This window comes from Pelophylax lessonae (genome assembly GCF_965119305.1).
Source record: "Pelophylax lessonae genome assembly, chromosome: 4".
Taxonomy (NCBI): domain Eukaryota; kingdom Metazoa; phylum Chordata; class Amphibia; order Anura; family Ranidae; genus Pelophylax; species Pelophylax lessonae.
The window spans coordinates 552,401,855-552,420,711 of record NC_138771.1 but is presented as its reverse complement, the minus strand read 5'-3'; the positions used below and the strand labels follow the sequence as shown (position 1 = coordinate 552,420,711).

Below are 18,857 nucleotides of genomic sequence, written 5' to 3'. Positions count from 1 at the left end.
AGTTACATAGTTTTAATTTTTTTTTTTTTTTTTACATTTCTTTAGTTACTTCCTGGTTTCTTGCCTAGGCAAATGATGTCATACATCCCAGGAGCCTTCAGGAGGGGAGAATGGGTTTTCTTAGCTAAGCACACTCTCGAGCATGCATGCTTTGAGCTAAGGGCAGATGAATTCCAGGAAGTAAATGCTACACAAATCATCTGCCCTTACTCAAGATGGCTACGGACAGAAATGCTAGGGGGATGTTTTTCAAAGTAATTTCTCGACAAAATAAATTCATGAAATATTTATTTAACTTCAAATCTAAACTATACATATTTTGTTAATACTGGACAAAGGTAGAAAGTCTCATTTTACTGTAAAAATATATTTTAAAAAGTATTTTGTTTAAATTCTGAGCCAGTGTGTTGATTCAGTTATAATTTACAGTTATAGTTATAATTACCATGTTTATCTAAAGAGGTCCAAACTAACAATACTCCTCAGTTTAAAAAACTGGAGACATGGGGGTTGATTTACTAAAGGCAAATAGGCTGTTGATTTTGCAAGGGAAATTTTCCTTAGGTTAGTGAATGTGGTGAAAGTTCACTTTGCAAGGAATACCCAATCAAATGCAAGGAAATAGGAAAAACAGTATTTTTACTTGCACATGATTGGATAATGTAAAACAGCAGAACTTCACCCCATTCACCAAGCTAAGGGAAAATTCCCTTGCAAAGTGAGCAGCCTATTTGCCTTTAGTAAATCAACTCCATGGATAGTGAAGTTGTTACATATAGCAACTAATCAGAATTCAAATTATATTTTTTTTAGAGGTTACAAGTTGAGGGTAAGAATCTAAAGTGATTATTGCAACACTGCTATCTTTCTTGATTTAATACAATTTACCAGCACTTTTCCATACTAGCTAGAAAACAAACCAACTTATTTATATAGACATGTAGATATTCTTTCATGGCTAAGCAGAACTAAGTACAATTTAACTGTACTGTATGGAATAGTTTGCAGTAGGAAAATTTGAGGTCCATCAGGCTAGCTTTGTGTTAAAATGGTATTTAGTTATAAATCAATACATTTGTGTATGTGATATTTGTGGAAGTGCTTGTAACCATAGTTTTTTTTGTCCCTCTTTTTCTTTCCCACCATTTCCTTTTCTCACATAGGAGTCATCAGACAGTACACATACAAACCCAGAGGATGAAGAAATGAAAGGTATTGTAGCTCTAGCCACATAAAACGTTCCTCATCTTACTACCATTGAATGAAGTAAGTCTTTTCATGTATCCACCTACTTTTCTGAATAGAACATCTGGTTACATCAATCCATACACTATTCCATCTACACCTTCTATACCCATGCCAGTTCCTCAGTGCACCCATATACTATGTTCCATAGATTGTCTCTCCTAAACATTTGTTGATTCTTGATAAGAACAATTCTGAAATGCAAATAACCTCTTAACTAACGAACCCATACACTCTCACTTTGCTTTCTTTCCATCTATCTGTTGTTTCTTGTTGCACTTTATTAGGGTCATCTCTGTTGCCATGTTGTTTCCTGTTTATCATACTTGCCTCAAATTTATTTTTATGGTTTCATCCTATAGGACTCAAACTGCTGATTCAAAATGGTGCCACAGTTATAACTTAAAGCGGAGTTCCACCCAAAAGTGAAACTTCCGCTGATCTGCTTCCCCCCCCCCCCTCCGGGCCACATTTGGCATCTTTTAGGGGGTAACAGGTACCTGTCTTTGACAAGTACCCTTCCCCACTTCTGGGAGACAGCACCGCGGCGCCACCCCTCGTAAATTCGGCCCCCTCCTTCCCCCACCACCAGGCCAATTAGAAAGTGCAGCGCACTTTGCTCATGCGCAGTAGATAACCAGCTGTGAAGCCGAAAGGCTTCACTGCTGGTTTCCCTTAGAATGAATGACGGCAGCAGCACCCAGTAGCCGATCCGAAAATCGGCTGGGGTGCTGACATCGTGGGCTCCCTGGACAAGTAAGTGTCTGTATATTAAAAGTCAGCAGCTACAGTGATTGTAGCTGCTGACTTTTATTTTTTTTTCCCAGCTGGAACACCTCTTTAGTTGTCTGCCAACCAGCTTACAGGGAAAGGGTAAATACTAGTAGAGAGGTTGGAGCTAACCTTTAGATGGTAAATGGTTCACAGACGTTCAGGTTCAACATCTCTGCTGAAAGATATTTTCACAAATATGTATGCTTGTGTCAACTACATGTGTATGTTTTATCTGTTGGGGAGGAGGTGCAGCACTGTTAGACACTTCTTATTTTGGTTCACCTCAGTGAAGACAATAGTAATTGACTGGGAAATTCCACCTCGAATGACTGATATTTTTCTCTTTTAAGAAGGCTAAGAGCCGGTTCACACTACCGCGACCAGAAAATCGCCCCATGAAGGAGCAACTTTTTAGCGCGACTTTAGCGCGACTTTGAAGAGACTTAAATGATAGGCGACTTTGTCTGTGTGGAATGCCTGGGTAATCTTTTTCTTCTTCCTGGAAAGTCTGATCACAGTCGCCTGAAAATAGATAAGGATCTGACTTAGAGGCGACTCCCATTGAAGTCTATGTGTACAGATCAGATAGAGGTCACCTTGAAGTAGTACAGGAACCTTTTCTGAAGTCTTCAGTAGTGCATATTAAGATTTGCTCTCATTCATTTACATTGAAATTGTAATGACAAGCGACTTGGGGCGACTTGAAGTCGCACAAGTCGCGTCCCAAGTCGGAGTAGTGTGAACCGGGTCTAAGGGTTATGTTGTTTCAGTGAGTGTTCAAACATAAATAATATGTAGCGTATTGGCTGATTAAACTTTTAGGGCTCATTCAGATGGCTGATTTGTGGCACCTTCCCTGCAGAGCCACTGGCAGATGACTGTGTATCCACTTCGGAAGTTGTGTTCAGGCAGTCCAAAGAAGTGGATGCACACACAAGCAGCTACACGGACACAAACACGTGTCAACGCACGCAGGCAGGAGCAGGTGCATAGATTGGAATGTAGAGCTTCTGCATTCGGATCTATGCACCTGCTCCTGCTTGCACGTCAAAGATTGATTCTGTGCAGCTGCTGCATGTGCATCCACTTCTATGGCCTGCCTGCTTGTAGCTCCAAAGTGTATGCACATGCATCTGGCAGTGGACAGCACTAATCAGCCATCTAAATGAGCCCCTAATTTGCTACTTTTAGTTCCGTTTTGAAAAACAGTTTTGTGCATTTCTAGTGTGCAAATTATTTGCATAATAATCTAAGGTTAAGGCCTTGTTCACACCCATCTGCAGTGAGGTGAGTTTTTCTGAACTTGTTTCTGCAAGGACACAAAGAAAACAATTTTTTTCTATGTGCCCTATTTACACCACAACACTGGTATCATGTGCAGATTTCTTTTTCGCAGGAATCTGCAACGTGTATGCAATTTTCTGCACTGAAAAAAACACGACATGAATATTGTGGTGTGAACAGGACACATAGAGAACAATTGTTTTTTGTGTCCTTGTAGAGGATGTCACATATCTCTGCACAGAAAAAAAAAATCTGCATGTTGTACCAGTGTTATGGTGTGAACTGGGCAATTAGAAAACAATTGTTTTCTTTGTGTCCTTGCAGAGACAAATCAAATCTGTGTGTTTTTTCCAACCGTTTTTATGCACGTATGATGTGAACGAGGCCTAAAGGTTAATGGAAACCTCTTTATAGGTACTGGAGACAGAAGTGCTTTCAAAAACATGAAAAGGTTAACAGAAACAAGGTAGAATATTGAGTTTTGTGGCAAACGCAGAATACAGTTTGTTGACTTCACCCATGATGACAATAGCCGTTCTGGAGCTGACAAGATATTTCCCTAAAATAGTTGATTTGGAACCCTGTGCAGTCTAAAAGAACTAGGAAACAACAAAAACAAGAGAAGGGCGCACCGACCTAGTGCAATATCATAAAAAAAATAGTTTCAAAGGAGAACCCTCTTCAGAGCTCTGATAGAGAGGGTTCTCCCTATTTTACCCTTAAATAAATGTTTTATGATATTGCACTAGGTCAGTGCGTCCTTCTCTTGTTTTTGTTGTTTCCTAGTTTATGTGGATGCCCATGGTCCTGAGAGGACAGCAAGAACCTAGACGGCATCAACACAGCCTTTCCCTTTAGCACAGCACCTAAGCGCAACAGAATTATTTGTTATTTGTTAGTCCCGTACCGAACCATTCCAACACCGTACCATGTGGTACCATGCAGTGGAAAAGCGCAAAAGCGAGCCGAACCGCTTGGTTCCATGCAGTGGAAAAGCGCCATAAAAGAACTATTAACAACTGACCACTGGAAACATCTTGACTTGTGGCATCAGTAACTGACAGATTTTGATACATTGTTACATGTGTGCTTCATTCTACCCCAACTCTTTTCTTTGTATCCAGCTTCATGAATTTAATATTAACCCGTAGTTCTGTTAGAGGTCTTGATAAACAGGTAATGCATGTATCATGTAGTTTGGTGGAGCCAGTGTGCCACCAGCGGCAACAGCTGACTAGCAGGCAGGTCAGATGCTATATTTCTGTAATTATGGTCAGCGCAAACAGCAAACAACAGACAGTAGCAGAGGCAGCAGACTAATGGTCATAAGAACACACAGAACAGACCTAAACAGATTCAGGTTTAACACAAGTGGGTAGGATAAGCACAGACAAGCGGAGTATAAACGCAGTCCAAACAATTTAAATGACTAATCCAGAGCATTACAGACAGAAATCAGAGTCAGACAATCCTCAATGAATAGCATCAGCAGAAAAATCAACCTGTTGATCAGACACAGGCTGCATGTTCAACAGTCTATTTATCCTTTCTTGATTAGTGTACAGCCTTTAACTGCAGAGACCTGAGTTGCAGTGCTGAGTAATAAGCGGCAGATGACAAAGGCTACAGGTTGACCATTACAGTAACTAAGGGCAAGGGAAGAGGAACTTGCGTGTTATTTAAAGCCCAACTCTGGAATACCTAAAATAGGAGTGGCAATTCTTTCTATAGGCCCCCCAGCTGTAACTGTATACATTTGTATGCCAGCAACATTCCAATTTATCAAAATCCATACACATAAAGGAAATTGTGATGTCACTGGTAGCTGCAGTAAATTCTTCTCTCCCCAATGTATATGGGCAGACAGTCTTTAGGGCTAATGTCACTTCACCTTTCCTCTGGTTGGCACAAGGATATTAGTTTCTTGGTTGGGTGGTAATTGGGTAGGTGTCTGTGGGTGGTATCAGTGTAACTGTGTCCTTTGTTTATGCCTGCAATACCCGCCAGCTCTGTGATTTACCCTTCTGTAAATGCACACCGGAGGGCCAGGTGTGAGTCTGCCAGGGCTGCCGACATCACAACCAAGATGGCGGTGTCCAGGAATAATTTCGGGGCTTTTTGATTGCTACACAGAAGAGGCTTTTACAGGTAAACAAAATGCATAAACTACATTAAATACACACATAATCTTATTTTCGTTGAATTTTATTGTTAATTCTTCCTGATAAAGACCTGAAGAATAATAGCTAGGCAAGAAAAATATTAGCTATCTGATTATAGATTAAAACAGTGGGCGTTTGCAGTTTGAGGATGTCATATGAGAAGAATTTTCATTTTTTTTTTTAAATATTAGTACTCTTGTGATACAATTTTGGGCATCTTTACTTTCCACCCTAATGGTCATTTCCTCCCTACATTGGGCCATTGATAACAGGACTCTATAAATCACCTATTAGGCTGGGTTTCTGAACACCCAATATTATCAAACGAAAGCACCACATGTTACACCACTTACTTAGTAAAGGAACAGAACCAAAAAATGTGTTTGATACCCTTCTGTATACTTATACATACAGTATCTCGCAGAAGTGAGTACACCCCTCACATTTTTGTAAATATTTTATTATATCTTTTCATGTGACAACACTGAAGAAATTACACTTTGCTACAATGTAGAGTAGTGAATGTACAGCTTATATAACAGTGTAATTTTGCTGTCCCCCCGAAATAACTCAATACACAGCCATTAATGTCTAAACCGCTGGCAACAAAAGTGAGTACACCCCCAAGTAAAAATGTCCAAATCGGGCCCAATTAGCCATTTTCCCTCCCAGATGTCATGTGACTCGTTAGTGTTACAAGGTCTTACATAGTTACATAGTTTGTGAGGTTGAAAAAAGACATCAGTCCATCCAGTTTAACCTATGATGTGTGTGTGTGTTTGCTGTTAACCGTACATTGAATACCCCTGTATGTTGTGGTCTTTAAGGTGCCCATCTAATAGTTTTTTGAAACTATCGATGCTCCCTGCTGATAGGACTGCTTGTGGAAGAGAATTCCACATCCTTACTGCTCTGACAGTGAAGAACCCTTTACGTATTTTAAGGTTAAACCATTTTTCCTCTAGTTTTAGTGAGTGGCCTTAAGTCTTATTGTATTCCCTTTCTCTAAAAAGTTTGTTCCTTATGCTAGGGTCGTCCAGTCCAGTATTTGTACATTGATATCATATCCCCCCTCAATCGTCTCTTCTCCAGAGAGAATAAATTCAGTGCTTGTAGTCTTTCTTCATAGCCGATGCCCTCCATTCCCCTAATTATTTTTGTTGCCCTTCTTTGGACTCTCTCTGGTTCCAGCACATCCTTCCTGAGGACTTGTGCCCAGAACTGGACAGCATGCTCCAGATTTGGCCGGACCAGAGTCTTGTAGAGTGGGAGAATAATCTCTTTTTTTATACATGCCAGTATTCTGTTGACTTTGCTTGCAGCGGCTTGGCATTGCATGCCACTGCCAAGCCTGTTGTCCACCAGTACCCCCAGGTCCTTTTCCATCCTAGACTCACCAGAGGTTTCCCTCCCAGTTAGTAGCTTGCTTTCGTGTCTCTGACGCCCAAGTGCTTTACTTTACATTTTTCAAAATTAAACCTCATCTGCCATGTAGTTGCCCACCCCATTATTTTGTTCAGGTCCGCTTGTAAGGTTTCCACATCCTGCATAGAAGATATTGGCATGCTTAGTTTAGTATCATCCGCAAATACTGAGATTGTACTAGATATCCCCTCCTCTAGATCATTTATGAATAAATTAAACAGGATTGGTCCCAGGACAGAACCTTGGGGGACTCCACTTTCCACACCCGCCCAATCCGAGTACTCCCCATTTATCACCACCCTCTGGACTCTCCCCTGGAGCCAGTTCTCTATCCGGGTACTCACCCTATGGTCCATACCTACATTCATTAGTTTGTACAGTAAGCGTTTGTGGGGAACGGTGTCAAAGGCCTTTGCAAAGTCCAGATACACCACATCCACAGGCTTTCCTTTATCAAGGTGGCAGCTCACTTCATTGTAGAAGGTTAATAGATTGGTTTGGCAAGAACGATTTTTCATGAATCCATGCTGATTACTAGTAATAATACAGTTTTCATTACTAAAGTCTTGTATGTGGTCCCTTAACCACTTTACCTCCGCCCACAGTAATATTACTGCGGCAGAGTGGCTCGTTATCGTCTGACGACGTAGTACTACGTCGTCAGACACTCCCCCTTCTGAGCGGCGCTTGCACGCCGCCGGAGGCTCGCTCCCACTGTTTTCATTCACAGCGGGAGTCGGGCCAGGGGAGGAGCAGCGGCGATCGCCGCTGCTCTGCCCCGATCGCCGGGGATCTAGTGTGGAGATCCGCCCGCCTGTGTAAACACAAGCGGGCGGATCTCCATAGTGACAGGGACTGACAGATCGGACTGTTCAGCATAGCTGGACATCCGATCTGTCCATGACTCACTCAGTCACCTCCCCCCCTACACGTCAGTAAGCACCAGGCATACATTAACCCCTCCCTCTCCAATAAAATTAACCCCTTCCCTGCCAGTGTCATTTTTACAGTAACAGTGCATATTTATAGCACTGATTACTGTAGTAATGTCACTGGTACCCCCAAAAGTGTCAAAAATGTCAGTCAAGGGTCCGATCTGTCCGCCGCAATGTCGCAGTCCCACAAAAAAAATCGCAGATCGCCGCCATTATGCGTTAAAAAAAAAAACCACCAAAAATGACAGAAATCTTTCCCTTTGTTAGTAAACGCAATAACTTTTGCGCAAACCAATCAAAATATGCTTATTGCGATTTTTTTTACCAAACATAGGTAGCAGAAAACAAATTGGCCAAAAATTTTTAAAAAATTTGGTTTTTACATCTTTTTTGGGGGGAATTTCATATAAAAAAATGTTAAAAATATTGTTATTTTTTCAAAATAAACGCTCTTTTTTTGTTTATAGCGCAAAAAGTAAAAATCGCACAGGTGATCAAATACCACCAAAAGAAAGCTCTGTTTGTGAAAAAAAAGGACATAAATTTCGTTTGGGTACGGCGTCGCACGACCGCGCAATTGTCAGTTGAAGTCGCACAGCGCCGAATCGCAAAAAGTGGCCTGGACGGAAGACAGCAAAATCCTCCGGTGGTAAAGTGGTTAACATCCCCTCCAAAATCTTGCAGATTACTGATGTTAGGCTGACCGGCCTATAGTTACCCGGCCCTTTTTTAAATATTGGTACCACGTTGGCTTTTTTCCAATCAGCTGGCACCATACCCATCTGTAGACTATTCTTAAAGATCAAGAATAATGGTCTGGCAATAACCTGGCTGAGCTCTTTAGGAACGCTCGGGTGCAAGCCATCCGATCCCGGTGATTTATTTATGTTAAGTTTCTCTAGTTTAGTTCTAAGTCTATCTTCTTTTAGCCATGGCGGTACTTCCTGAGTTGTATTATTTAGTTTAGCATTACAAGCTGAGTTAGTGTAGCCCCCCTATTATTTTGTGAAGACTGAAGAGAAGAAATGATTTAACACTTTCGCCTTTTCTCTGTCCTCTGTGGCCAAATTTCCTTCGTCGTCTTTTATGGGGCCAATGTGTTCTGGCCTCGCTTTCTTACTGTTTATATACTTAAAGAATTTCTTGGGGTTCTTTTTACTCTCTACCCGCTATATGCCTCTCGTGTTCTATTTTAGCCGCCTTAATTTCATCTTTACATTTCTTATTACAATTGTTTGTAATGCTTGAATGCTGCCAATGACCCCTGAGCCTTGTATTTTATTATTAGTATTAATATGTATTTTTATGTTGGAGTTTAGCCACCCAGGGTTTAGTTTTCCTCTTTTAAATTAATTTCCCTTTGGAATGCACTGGCCAATCCCTTTGTTAAGTATGCACTCCCATTTCTCCTCCGTGTTCTTTGTTCCCAGGGTTCTATCCCATTTGATATTTTCTAGCAGAGAGCGCAGTTTTGGGAAATTGGCTCTTTTGAAATTCAGTGTCCTTATATTACCCTTGTGTTTCCTATTACTATGATTAATACTGAAACAAATTGACCTATGGTCACTGTTTCCTAAGTTGCCCCGTATTTCTATATCCGTGAGCAGGTCTGTATTGTTGGTAATCAGTAGGTCAAGTACCGCATTGTTTCTTGTCGGTGCGTTCACCATCTGACCTATAAAATTGTCCTGCAAAACATTTAGGAACTGCCGAGCCTTGGATGAATGAGCGGTTCCTTCTGCCCAGTCTATATCTGGATAATTAAAGTCCCCCATTATAATGACATTTCCCATCCTTACTGCCAATCCTATCTGTAAAAGGAGGTCCGCCTCCCCCTCCTCCCTTTGGTTGGGGGGCTAGGTCTCAGGTGTGAATGGTAAGCAGGTGTGTTAAATTTGGTGTTATCGCTCTCTCTCATACTTGTCAGAATTGTTGCTCTACATAAAAATGCCCTAGGCTATAGGAAGATTGCCAAGACCCTGAAACTGAGCTGCAGCACAGTGGCCAAGACCATACAGCAGTTTAACAGGACAGGTTCCACTCAGAACAGGCGTCACCATGGTCAACCAAAGAAGTTGAAAAAGAAGAATCCAGAGGTTGTCTTTGAGAAATAGAGGTATGAGTGCTGCCAGCATTGCTACAGAGGTTGAAGGGGTGGGGGGTCAGCTTGTCAGTGATCAGACCATACAATGAACACTGCATCAAATTGGTCTGCATGGCTGTTGTCCCAGAAGGAAGCTTCTTATAAAGATGATGCACAAGAAAGCCTGCAAACAGTTTGCTGAAGACAAGCAGACTAAGGAGATGGATTACTGGAACCATGTTCTGTGGTCTGATGAGACCAAGATAAACTTATTTGGTTCAGATGGTGTCAAGCGTGTGTGGTGGCAACCAGGTGACGAGTACAAAGACAAGTGTGTCTTGCCTACAATCAAGCATGGTGGTGGGAGTGTCATGGTCTGGGGCTGCATCAGTGCTGCCGGCACTGGGGAGCTACAGTTCATTGAGGGAGCCACGAATGCCTACATGTACTGTGACAAACTGAAGCAGAGCATGATCCCTTCCCTTTGGAGACTGTGCCGCAGGGCAGTATTCTAACATGATAACGACCCCAAACACACCTCCAAGACCACTGCCTTTGCTAAAGAAGCTGAGGGTAAGGGTGATGGACTGGACTGGCCAAGCATGTCTCCAGACCTAAACCCTATTGAGCATCTGTGGGGCATCCTCAAATGGAAGGTGGAGGAGTGCAAGGTTTCTAACATCCACTAATTCCGTGATATCATCATGGAGGAGTGGAAGAGGAATCCAGTGGCAACCTATGAAGCTCTGGTGAACTCCATGCCCAAGAGGATTAAGGCAGTGCTGGAAAAAAATGGTGGCCACACAAAATATTGACACTTTGGGCCCAATTTGGAGATTTTTACTTAGGGGTGTACTCTTTTTTTTATTGGTTGAGCCAGATGGACTTTTTTCAACCTGACTAACTATGTAACTTTTGTTGCCAGCGGTTTAGACATTAATGGCTGTGTGCTGAATTATTTTGAGGGGACAGTAAATTTACACTGTTATACAAGCTGTACACTCACTACTTTACATTGTAGAAAAGTGTCATTTCTTCAGTGTTGTAACATGAAAAGATTTAATAAAATATTTACAAAAATGTGAGGGTGTACTCATTTTTGTGAGATACTGTATGTGATGTCTATAAATTTGGCTTTGAAGTAGAACTACTGTATAAGCAAAGCTTTTTATTTTTTATTTTGGATAGAGCAAAGGAGGGTTATAACCCCTCCCTGTCAGATTTTTTTTTCGCCATCTGTGTCCCATTGCACAGATTTCCCGTCACTTCCTGACCCATTGCCAAACAGGAAGTGAGAGGAAATCCCTGCAATTTAAGAGAATTCCTTCCTTACAGAACTAGTGTCCCCTTTGGAAGATTTTTCCTCTATTACTTTTCTGGAGACAGCCCAAAATTTTAGATTTTTTTTTTTTTACTTTCACCTTCATGATAATTGTAAACAGAATAAATAAAGAGGATGTAGCTCCCTAACAGGGGTACAGACAGCAATAAAAACTGACAAGTGTTCTTATCCCTCTCCGCTTCATGCAAAACAAAGAAGAAAAATGTTTGGACTTTAGTTATACTTTAATAGTCCAGTTTGACAATTTAACCAGTCAAAAATGACAATCTTGCAACTTTAAAAGAAAAAGCTTGAGTATTTTACTGTGGAATACCCATTTTTACTCAGCAGGTGGGTATACAGGATGTCCTAAGTGTGTGTGCTTTTTCTTGTACCTTAATACCAATGTTGTTTTTTCAGTTTCCTATGGTCTAAATTTCCTTTTACACGCCTAATTAAACTCAGCATGTTCAACTCATAACATTTCTGCTCCTCATGACTTGCTCTACTTCATAATCATTTTCCTTCTTTCTCTGTCTGGCTTCACCTCCTCTTCTCTCCCCGTTCTCTCTAGTGCTGAAGTTCTCAGACATTTTAAGCTCAGTGAGGAGGGGTTCGGGGGCCCTGGAAGCTGAGGGACCTCAAGCAGCGGTCGCTCAGCAGCCCCTCTCCCCATCCTTCCCCCATTCACCTCTTGCACAGCGTAAGTAATAGGAGTGGGACCCAGAAATCCTATAAACCTATATGCATGGATAGTTCAGTAAAGAAATTGATTTATTACTCCTACTCTATTAGAATAAGGATATTATTGGATGCTGCAAATGTTATTATTTTAATAAATCACATGTGATTTCTAAATGATGTTTAAATGTATTAAGTTAACACAAGAAAATACTGCAGTGAAAACAGAAATATTTTAATCCAAGATGCCAATTTATTTAATTACAGTTGGTGCTGCAATGGGCAGTGGATTCAGATTAGATTATTGAGAAGCCCCTTGTGTTTCTGTCACAGTTTATATGTGCGGGGGGGGGGGGGGTTTGGGGTTGGCTTTGCTCCCTACTTGCTTTCTGGGGGGTGGAGACTGGCATTGTCCTTGGCTGTTTGTGATGAGATGTTGTTTGTGTTTGTCACTCACATTGCTACTGTGTCTCTGCTCTTTCTGTGTTGATATCTGTCTTCTTTTTTCCCCCCCTTTCTTTCTCTTAACTTGGTTTCTTCCTTACCCCCCCCCCCCCCCTTTCCCAATTCCTTGATATTTGCTATGGCCCTTCCACTTCCTCTTTACCTTTCTTCTTGGTCTTCTTGGATTCCCACATTTCTTTCTTTTTTTTTCTGATTTTTTGTCATTTTTTGCTGCGATTGGTCTTCTACATTCATCTTATTTTTATAATTTCCCTATTACTGCTTCGTGTTTTCATAATAACTATATCTGGTTAATTTTTTCTGCCTTTGTGTATATCATCTTTCCTTCTATCTTTATTTCTGTGATTGTGCTACAATCTTGTGGCCTATTCTTCATTCGCTGTTCTTTATCTTCTTACTGTATCCTGCTTGTCATTCTTTGGTTCTTGTTATTGTACTTTTTTTTTTTTAATTTCTGTTCCCTGCACTTCTTTTTACTTTCCTTGGTTACCTTTACTTTTTTGCTTTTTGTGTCTGTATCTCTTCCTTTTAATACCTGCCTATCTTCCTTTTACTCTTTTTTATCCTTTTACATTCATTTTTGCTTATGTTTTTTGTCTTTTTACCTTTGCTGCTCTATTTTTCTGGTCTCTTTGCTATTTCTCTGACCCTTTCCTGTCTGCTTCTCTATCTCTTGTTCTGCTATGCCTGTCAATGCTTCTCTGATCCTTGTTCTTATAACTTTCCTGCTTTTCTGTCACATGTCCTTATAACTCTGTCTCTGCTGTTCTGTCTCTTGTCCTACTTCTTCTGTTTCTGCTTTCCTGTCTCTTGTCTCTATTTCTTTCCCTGGTTCCCGTCTCTTTGTCCTCCTCCCAGCTGCTAGATTCACAGATATATTTAACACAGTCAGACGAGGCTCAGAAGCAGAGGGGGTGCAGTATTCCAACACGCAGCATCGGCTCTCCCAGCCCCACCTAAACTCTCCGTTTGTACAGCGTAAGTAGAACTAGCGCATACAAACGCATCTCACATGGGCTCACTCTCCTCCTCCTTCCTTTTAAGACCATTGTCTCTAGCGTCTCATCATATTTTTGTTCTTCTTACAGTCCTCTCTTCTCTCAACAATTTTCTCACAACTATGTTTATCTTCTCACCAGCTTCTCATCTTCTGTAACATCAACAACATACAACATCTTCTATAAAACGTTCTTCTTTACGTCAATTCTTCCACATATTAACCACTTTTCTCCTCCAGGCAGATATGTTTACCTTATTCTCTTCTATCTATCATGCTCATCACGCATGCGTTCTTCTCCTATATTTCATTCTCTGGGACATATACTTTCTCATCCATTGCGCAATACTCTGGCAAAACTTTTGCTCACCTTTTCTCTTCTAAGCACAATATCAGCTCCCAATATTTTTTTCCCTCGATCCAGGTTTCCTGTCTTCCTCTTTTGTAGTTTTCTTAGTTTAGTCCTTATTCGGCATAGTGCTGTTATTTACTCTCTTTTCTATGTTTACATGTGACTTTCCTTTTTCTTTGATAGTTTTCCAAGTTACCATTTGACAAGGTGTCATTTCCACACCAATGTTCTTCTCACTTTTTTTCCTAAGCAGAATGGATGTTTGTTCCCTCAAGTTTACTGACCCAAACTGGGGTGTTATCTGACTTGCCACCATGGTCTGCTATCTTGTTCACAATGGCTATCTCCAAGTCTCTGAACCAGTTAGCGATAACACGTTAAGCCTTGCTTTTACCATATTTTCTAAGATTTTATTTCCATGTCTATTGGGAAATGATCACATAACCATGCATTTATTGCAATATCCATTCATAATGCAGTATTCTAATTTCCACTATTACTAAGCGTCCATCTTTTTTGCCACCCTTTTATAGGGATCCCCCACACAGGGTACTCTGATAGTTCATGTTGTGTTCTTTAAATGAAGTTCAAGCAGTTTAGACCACCAAATGCTGATGTGCCGCTATTTTAGAATGCATAAACCAAGAAGATATCTTATATGAAAAGCCCTTAAAACCCTAACATTTTGTGCATTTGTAATAAACATAATGTACATATACTATATACTTATCTACCTCCAACCCCTTTTTAATGTATGTTTCCATGCTGTTTTTGTATTTTCCATTCAGACAGCTTGGTTACCTTCACACTTTAAAGTCATGACATTTTTTCCTTGAAAATAATCCAGTTTCATTTTCTGCTAGACATTTACATTTAGCACCTTGCACATAAGGTTGTTCACACATTATTTGGTCAATATCTGCTTTTCTGGTGTTGAACAGCCCAAAAAATTCCAAAGTATCTGTGGATCTGTGAAAAGTCTGTTATGCCCTTTTCATACGGGCTCCTCCATGCAACAGATTCCACTTGCTCAGCGAGGGATCACTGCGCTGATCCCCGCTGAGCAGACGGATGACAGGTCCACAGCAGAGTGGACACGGACCTAGTTCCGCTCTCCTTTATAGGGAAATCAGATGGAAACTGATCTGCCGGACGGATAGAAAATAGAACCACCATCCGTCTGGATTTTGCAGGCAGGATCAGATCGGATAGCGGCAAATGTCAGCAGACATGTGTCAGCTGACATCGCCCCTCCGTAGGGGAAACTGCAATGTCCGATCAGGTTTGTCTGAAAAACTGACAGGCGGACCTGATCGGACAGCCCGTGTGAAGGGATCCTTAAGTGGGGTACACACCATATGAAAATTGGGCAAACAATTGTCTGATTTTCCTCGTTGTTTCACAGCAAATCAGAACCGATGAACAAAAATTCTTAAGAAGATTTGTACGAAAATTCTCGTACGACAAAGGCTTTTTTTGTTGTTTATTGTTTCTGATCATGTGCAGTCTTTCTTTTCTGATTTTTCTTGTACAAAAATCATACGAAAACAATACACATTAAACGAAAATCGTTAGTTTTTTCCCGTACGAGAAACATTTTGGAGTTTGTTCCTTCGAGTATTTTCGTACGAAAATTCTGAATCGTCTGTAGAAAGTTCTGTACACACCATACGAAAATTCTTTGGATGAAAATGTTCGCCCGATTTTCATATTGCATGTATGAGCCTTTACTCTACTAGATGAGCCATTTTTTTTCTTTGACAGCCTATAGCCACTTCTTTTTCCTCTCTTTTTTTCTGCTGAACGATAACGGTCAGTACTTCTAATGATTGTCATTTCAAATTTTTTAAGTTTTCCACTTCCCCGCTGCACTTTCGCTAAGACGCAGGCTCTACGGTTTTCGTGCAGGTTAGCTGTATTTACCCATACACTTTTATGAGGACCTGTGGTGTTAGTGTGGTTTCAGAAAGTACACCAAAACACCTCCGTGCTTTATCTTTGGTGCTTTTTCTGAAACCACAACAGAACAATGGGACCTCATAGAAGTCTATGGGAAATCGCAGCTAACCCACACAAAAAAAGCACATCAGGGCAGTGTGAAGCCGCCCTAAAAAGGTATCAGTTATCAAGATGGCAGCGTTAGAATGAAATGCTAATATCCATGGCTATAATCATGTGCTAATAGGCGTGATCTATAACACTAATATACAGTACATGTTCAATGAACATATTCGCTGGAGCAACATTTCTTCAGAATGGTAAACCATTAAATTTGGTGTATTACTGATTGAGCCTACCACACAAGCTCTGCTTTTCACATGAGACTGACAAGCAATCTTTAGCTCCATTCAGTCCTGGAGGAAAGTTGTAGGGGGTCCAGCGTTCCTGAAATAGAGGAACAAATCTCTATCATCAATATTAAAAAAACATTTTTTCCATACATGTCCGTTCTAATATTTTAATGCCATTTATACATATTTACATGAACAGGTGGATATTATCTCTGACTCTTACATCTTGATTTAACATACTGACCCAAAATTCCACATACTATTCCCTGCACTTGTTTTCATCTGTTGAATTGAAGGTTGAAAAATTTTTTTGTTTAGCATCTATTCCATACTTATATTTACCATTAGTATCTCATCTAAGTTTGTGTTCCTTCACCATTAGTATCTCATCTAAGTTTGTGTTCCTTCAGACGTTCACCAGACTAATTTTTGTTCTGCAGTACTTTTCTCGCTCTATTTTGTTTAGTTTAACCGACCACTTTGTTTTCCAGCTCGGAAACAGGAGATTATTAAGATAACAGAACAGCTGATTGAGGCAGTGAATAATGGAGACTTCGAAGCATATGCGTGAGTTGCTGTGCTCTGTTACTAACATATACAACAAAGCTTTACTATTAACATACATTGCAATCATGAATATTCAAGGGTTAGGGACACAAAAGAAAATGGGAAATAGTAAGTATATATTATTGTGCAGAAATAGGTTAGGTTTCCTGACTATAACAGAAGATGTTTCTTTGTTCATTCTGTTGCATGAGAAAGATTGCATTCTATAGCACAAAGCGATTTTCTTCCACATCTCTTGATAGCTCACAAATTACAGAACCACTATACTCTTAAAAGGTTAGTTCACCTTTCCGACACATTTCCAACACGCTCACCGTTTACAGTAATACCTTGGTTTGAGAGTAACTTGGTTTGATAGCGTTTTGCAAGACAAGCAAAATTTTTTTATCAATTTTGACTTGATAGACAAGCGACGTCTTAATATAAGAATAGCGTCACGTCACGATTGAATATAAAAGAGAAGAGAGGCGCCTCTAAGTGTAGCAATATGGTTACATTTAATGAAGGTACAACATTTAGCAAGTCACATGGTTGATGATTAAAACAGGCACATCTAAGTTTGCAGGCTTCCGAGGTAAAGCTGTCCACATAGACCATCCTCCGCACCGCCATCTACGTCATACCCTCCACACTGCGCTCCACGAGCGCTTCAAGCCTTGCTTTCAGGTCGCTCTACTGCAGGGTAGTCTTCCCGGTCAAGGCTGCAGACCGACAGCGGTGAGAGTCGGCGGTGAAGAGGACAGTATATGTGGACAGCTTTACCTCGGACGCCTGCAACTTAGATGTCCCTCTTTTAATCATCAACCATGTGAGTTGGTAAATGTTGTACCTTCTTTAAATGTAACAATATTGCTACACTTAGAGGCGCCTCTCTTTTCTTTTATACTCTGTAGCTCCTGCTGGATTTTGCTTCTAATCCGCTTGTGGAGGCTTCAATTTGTGGATGGACATTTTCTGGTTACACAGCCTATCATATTGCTATAATCATTTTATGTGGACTATAAACTGAAGGACTTATGAATAAATGGTTGTGGAACGAATCATCTGAGTTTCCATTATTTCTTATAGAGAAATTCACTTTGATATAAGAGTGCTTTGGATTACAAGCATATTTCCGGAAAAAATTATGCTCGCAATCCAAGGTTTTACTGAATTTTAGCTTCCCTAGCTCATTACATAGCACTGCTCGGAATGTTTAAAAAAAATGCTCCTTCCATTCTATTTTTGCAGGCCGTGCACAGCTTCTCTGCCAAAACTCCCAGGTAGCTGGATCCCCACCATGCAAGACAGGTTGAAAATGAAAAGTGAACCTCCAGCAGGTGCTACGGCTCGTTCAAATTGCATGCATGCGCAGAGCATTCCTTGTCTCTCTTGCAGTGGCTGTCACATAAATCTGAACTCAATTGCTGCTAGAGGGAGAGTGTGCATGCGTGCAGTTTGAATGAGCCAGAGCTCCAGCTGGGAGTTCACTTCGACCAATGGCCTGTCCTGCCATTTAGGCAGGCAGAGGAGGTCCAGCTACCTGAGAATTTTTTAAGAAAGGCTGCATAAATGGAATGGAAAAGGAGCACCTTTTGAAAAAAACACTGAGCAATGGTATGTAATGAGCTGGGGATGCTGGAATGCATGCAGGGTTTTGTAAGAAATATACAAGAAAGGTAAACTAACCCTTTAAGAAAAGTATTCAATATTGGTTTTACTCAACTAGGTGCGCATGGGATGAGCCAATAAGTAATTGGGTATGTACATCGAGCTAGCCTCATTAAAAGAGAAGTTTGGGGTTGGAAAAAAAACTAACATCTATACTCACCTCCATGCTGATGCTGCAGCTGTCTCCCACCAGCTCTAAACCCGAGAGCTGAGTAATTACATGACAATTGATCGCTCAGTTCTCGGTCCACTCTGAGTAGAGAGCAGTGACTGTCAGTCATCGATCTTTGCTCTGCCCCTCCAGCGCTCACAGGAACACTGAGCTGGTGAGGGGGTGGAAGCAGCTGCCTTCTGCTCTCAGAGCACCACTGAGAGCCTGAACCAGCTGCCAATCAGGTTTTTGGGTGGGTCCCGACATTATGGTTGGAACAATTCCAAAGTCTCGAGCAGCTCTGTGGCTTTATTCTGCATTCGGCTGATTTTGGGTCACATGAGAGTACAGGCTCTGGCCATAATTCTCTTTTAAGCATGATGACAGCATTTTCAGTCCTGGAATATTTAAATTTTAAGAATTCAGCTGTGTATGAAGATGGAATGCAGCATCAGCTAATCCAGGTAGCTTTAA

The 18,857-nt window shown here is 40.9% G+C and overlaps 1 protein-coding gene across 32 annotated transcripts in view; it reads left to right on the top strand.

The window, feature by feature from the left end:
• CAMK2B (calcium/calmodulin dependent protein kinase II beta) overlaps positions 1-18,857 on the top strand; it is a 313,844-nt gene that overhangs the window by 280,665 nt on the left and 14,322 nt on the right. For 14 of the 32 annotated variants that reach the window (XM_082257250.1, XM_082257233.1, XM_082257225.1 and 11 more), the window contains 4 exons: positions 1,164-1,212; positions 11,804-11,932; positions 13,234-13,353; positions 16,507-16,582. In XM_082257250.1, the coding sequence (XP_082113376.1) occupies positions 1,164-1,212; positions 11,804-11,932; positions 13,234-13,353; positions 16,507-16,582 (374 nt within the window). The remainder of the gene's footprint in view (positions 1-1,163; positions 1,213-11,803; positions 11,933-13,233; positions 13,354-16,506; positions 16,583-18,857) is intronic. The other 18 variants (XM_082257237.1, XM_082257235.1, XM_082257247.1 and 15 more) reach the window with 2 other exon arrangements.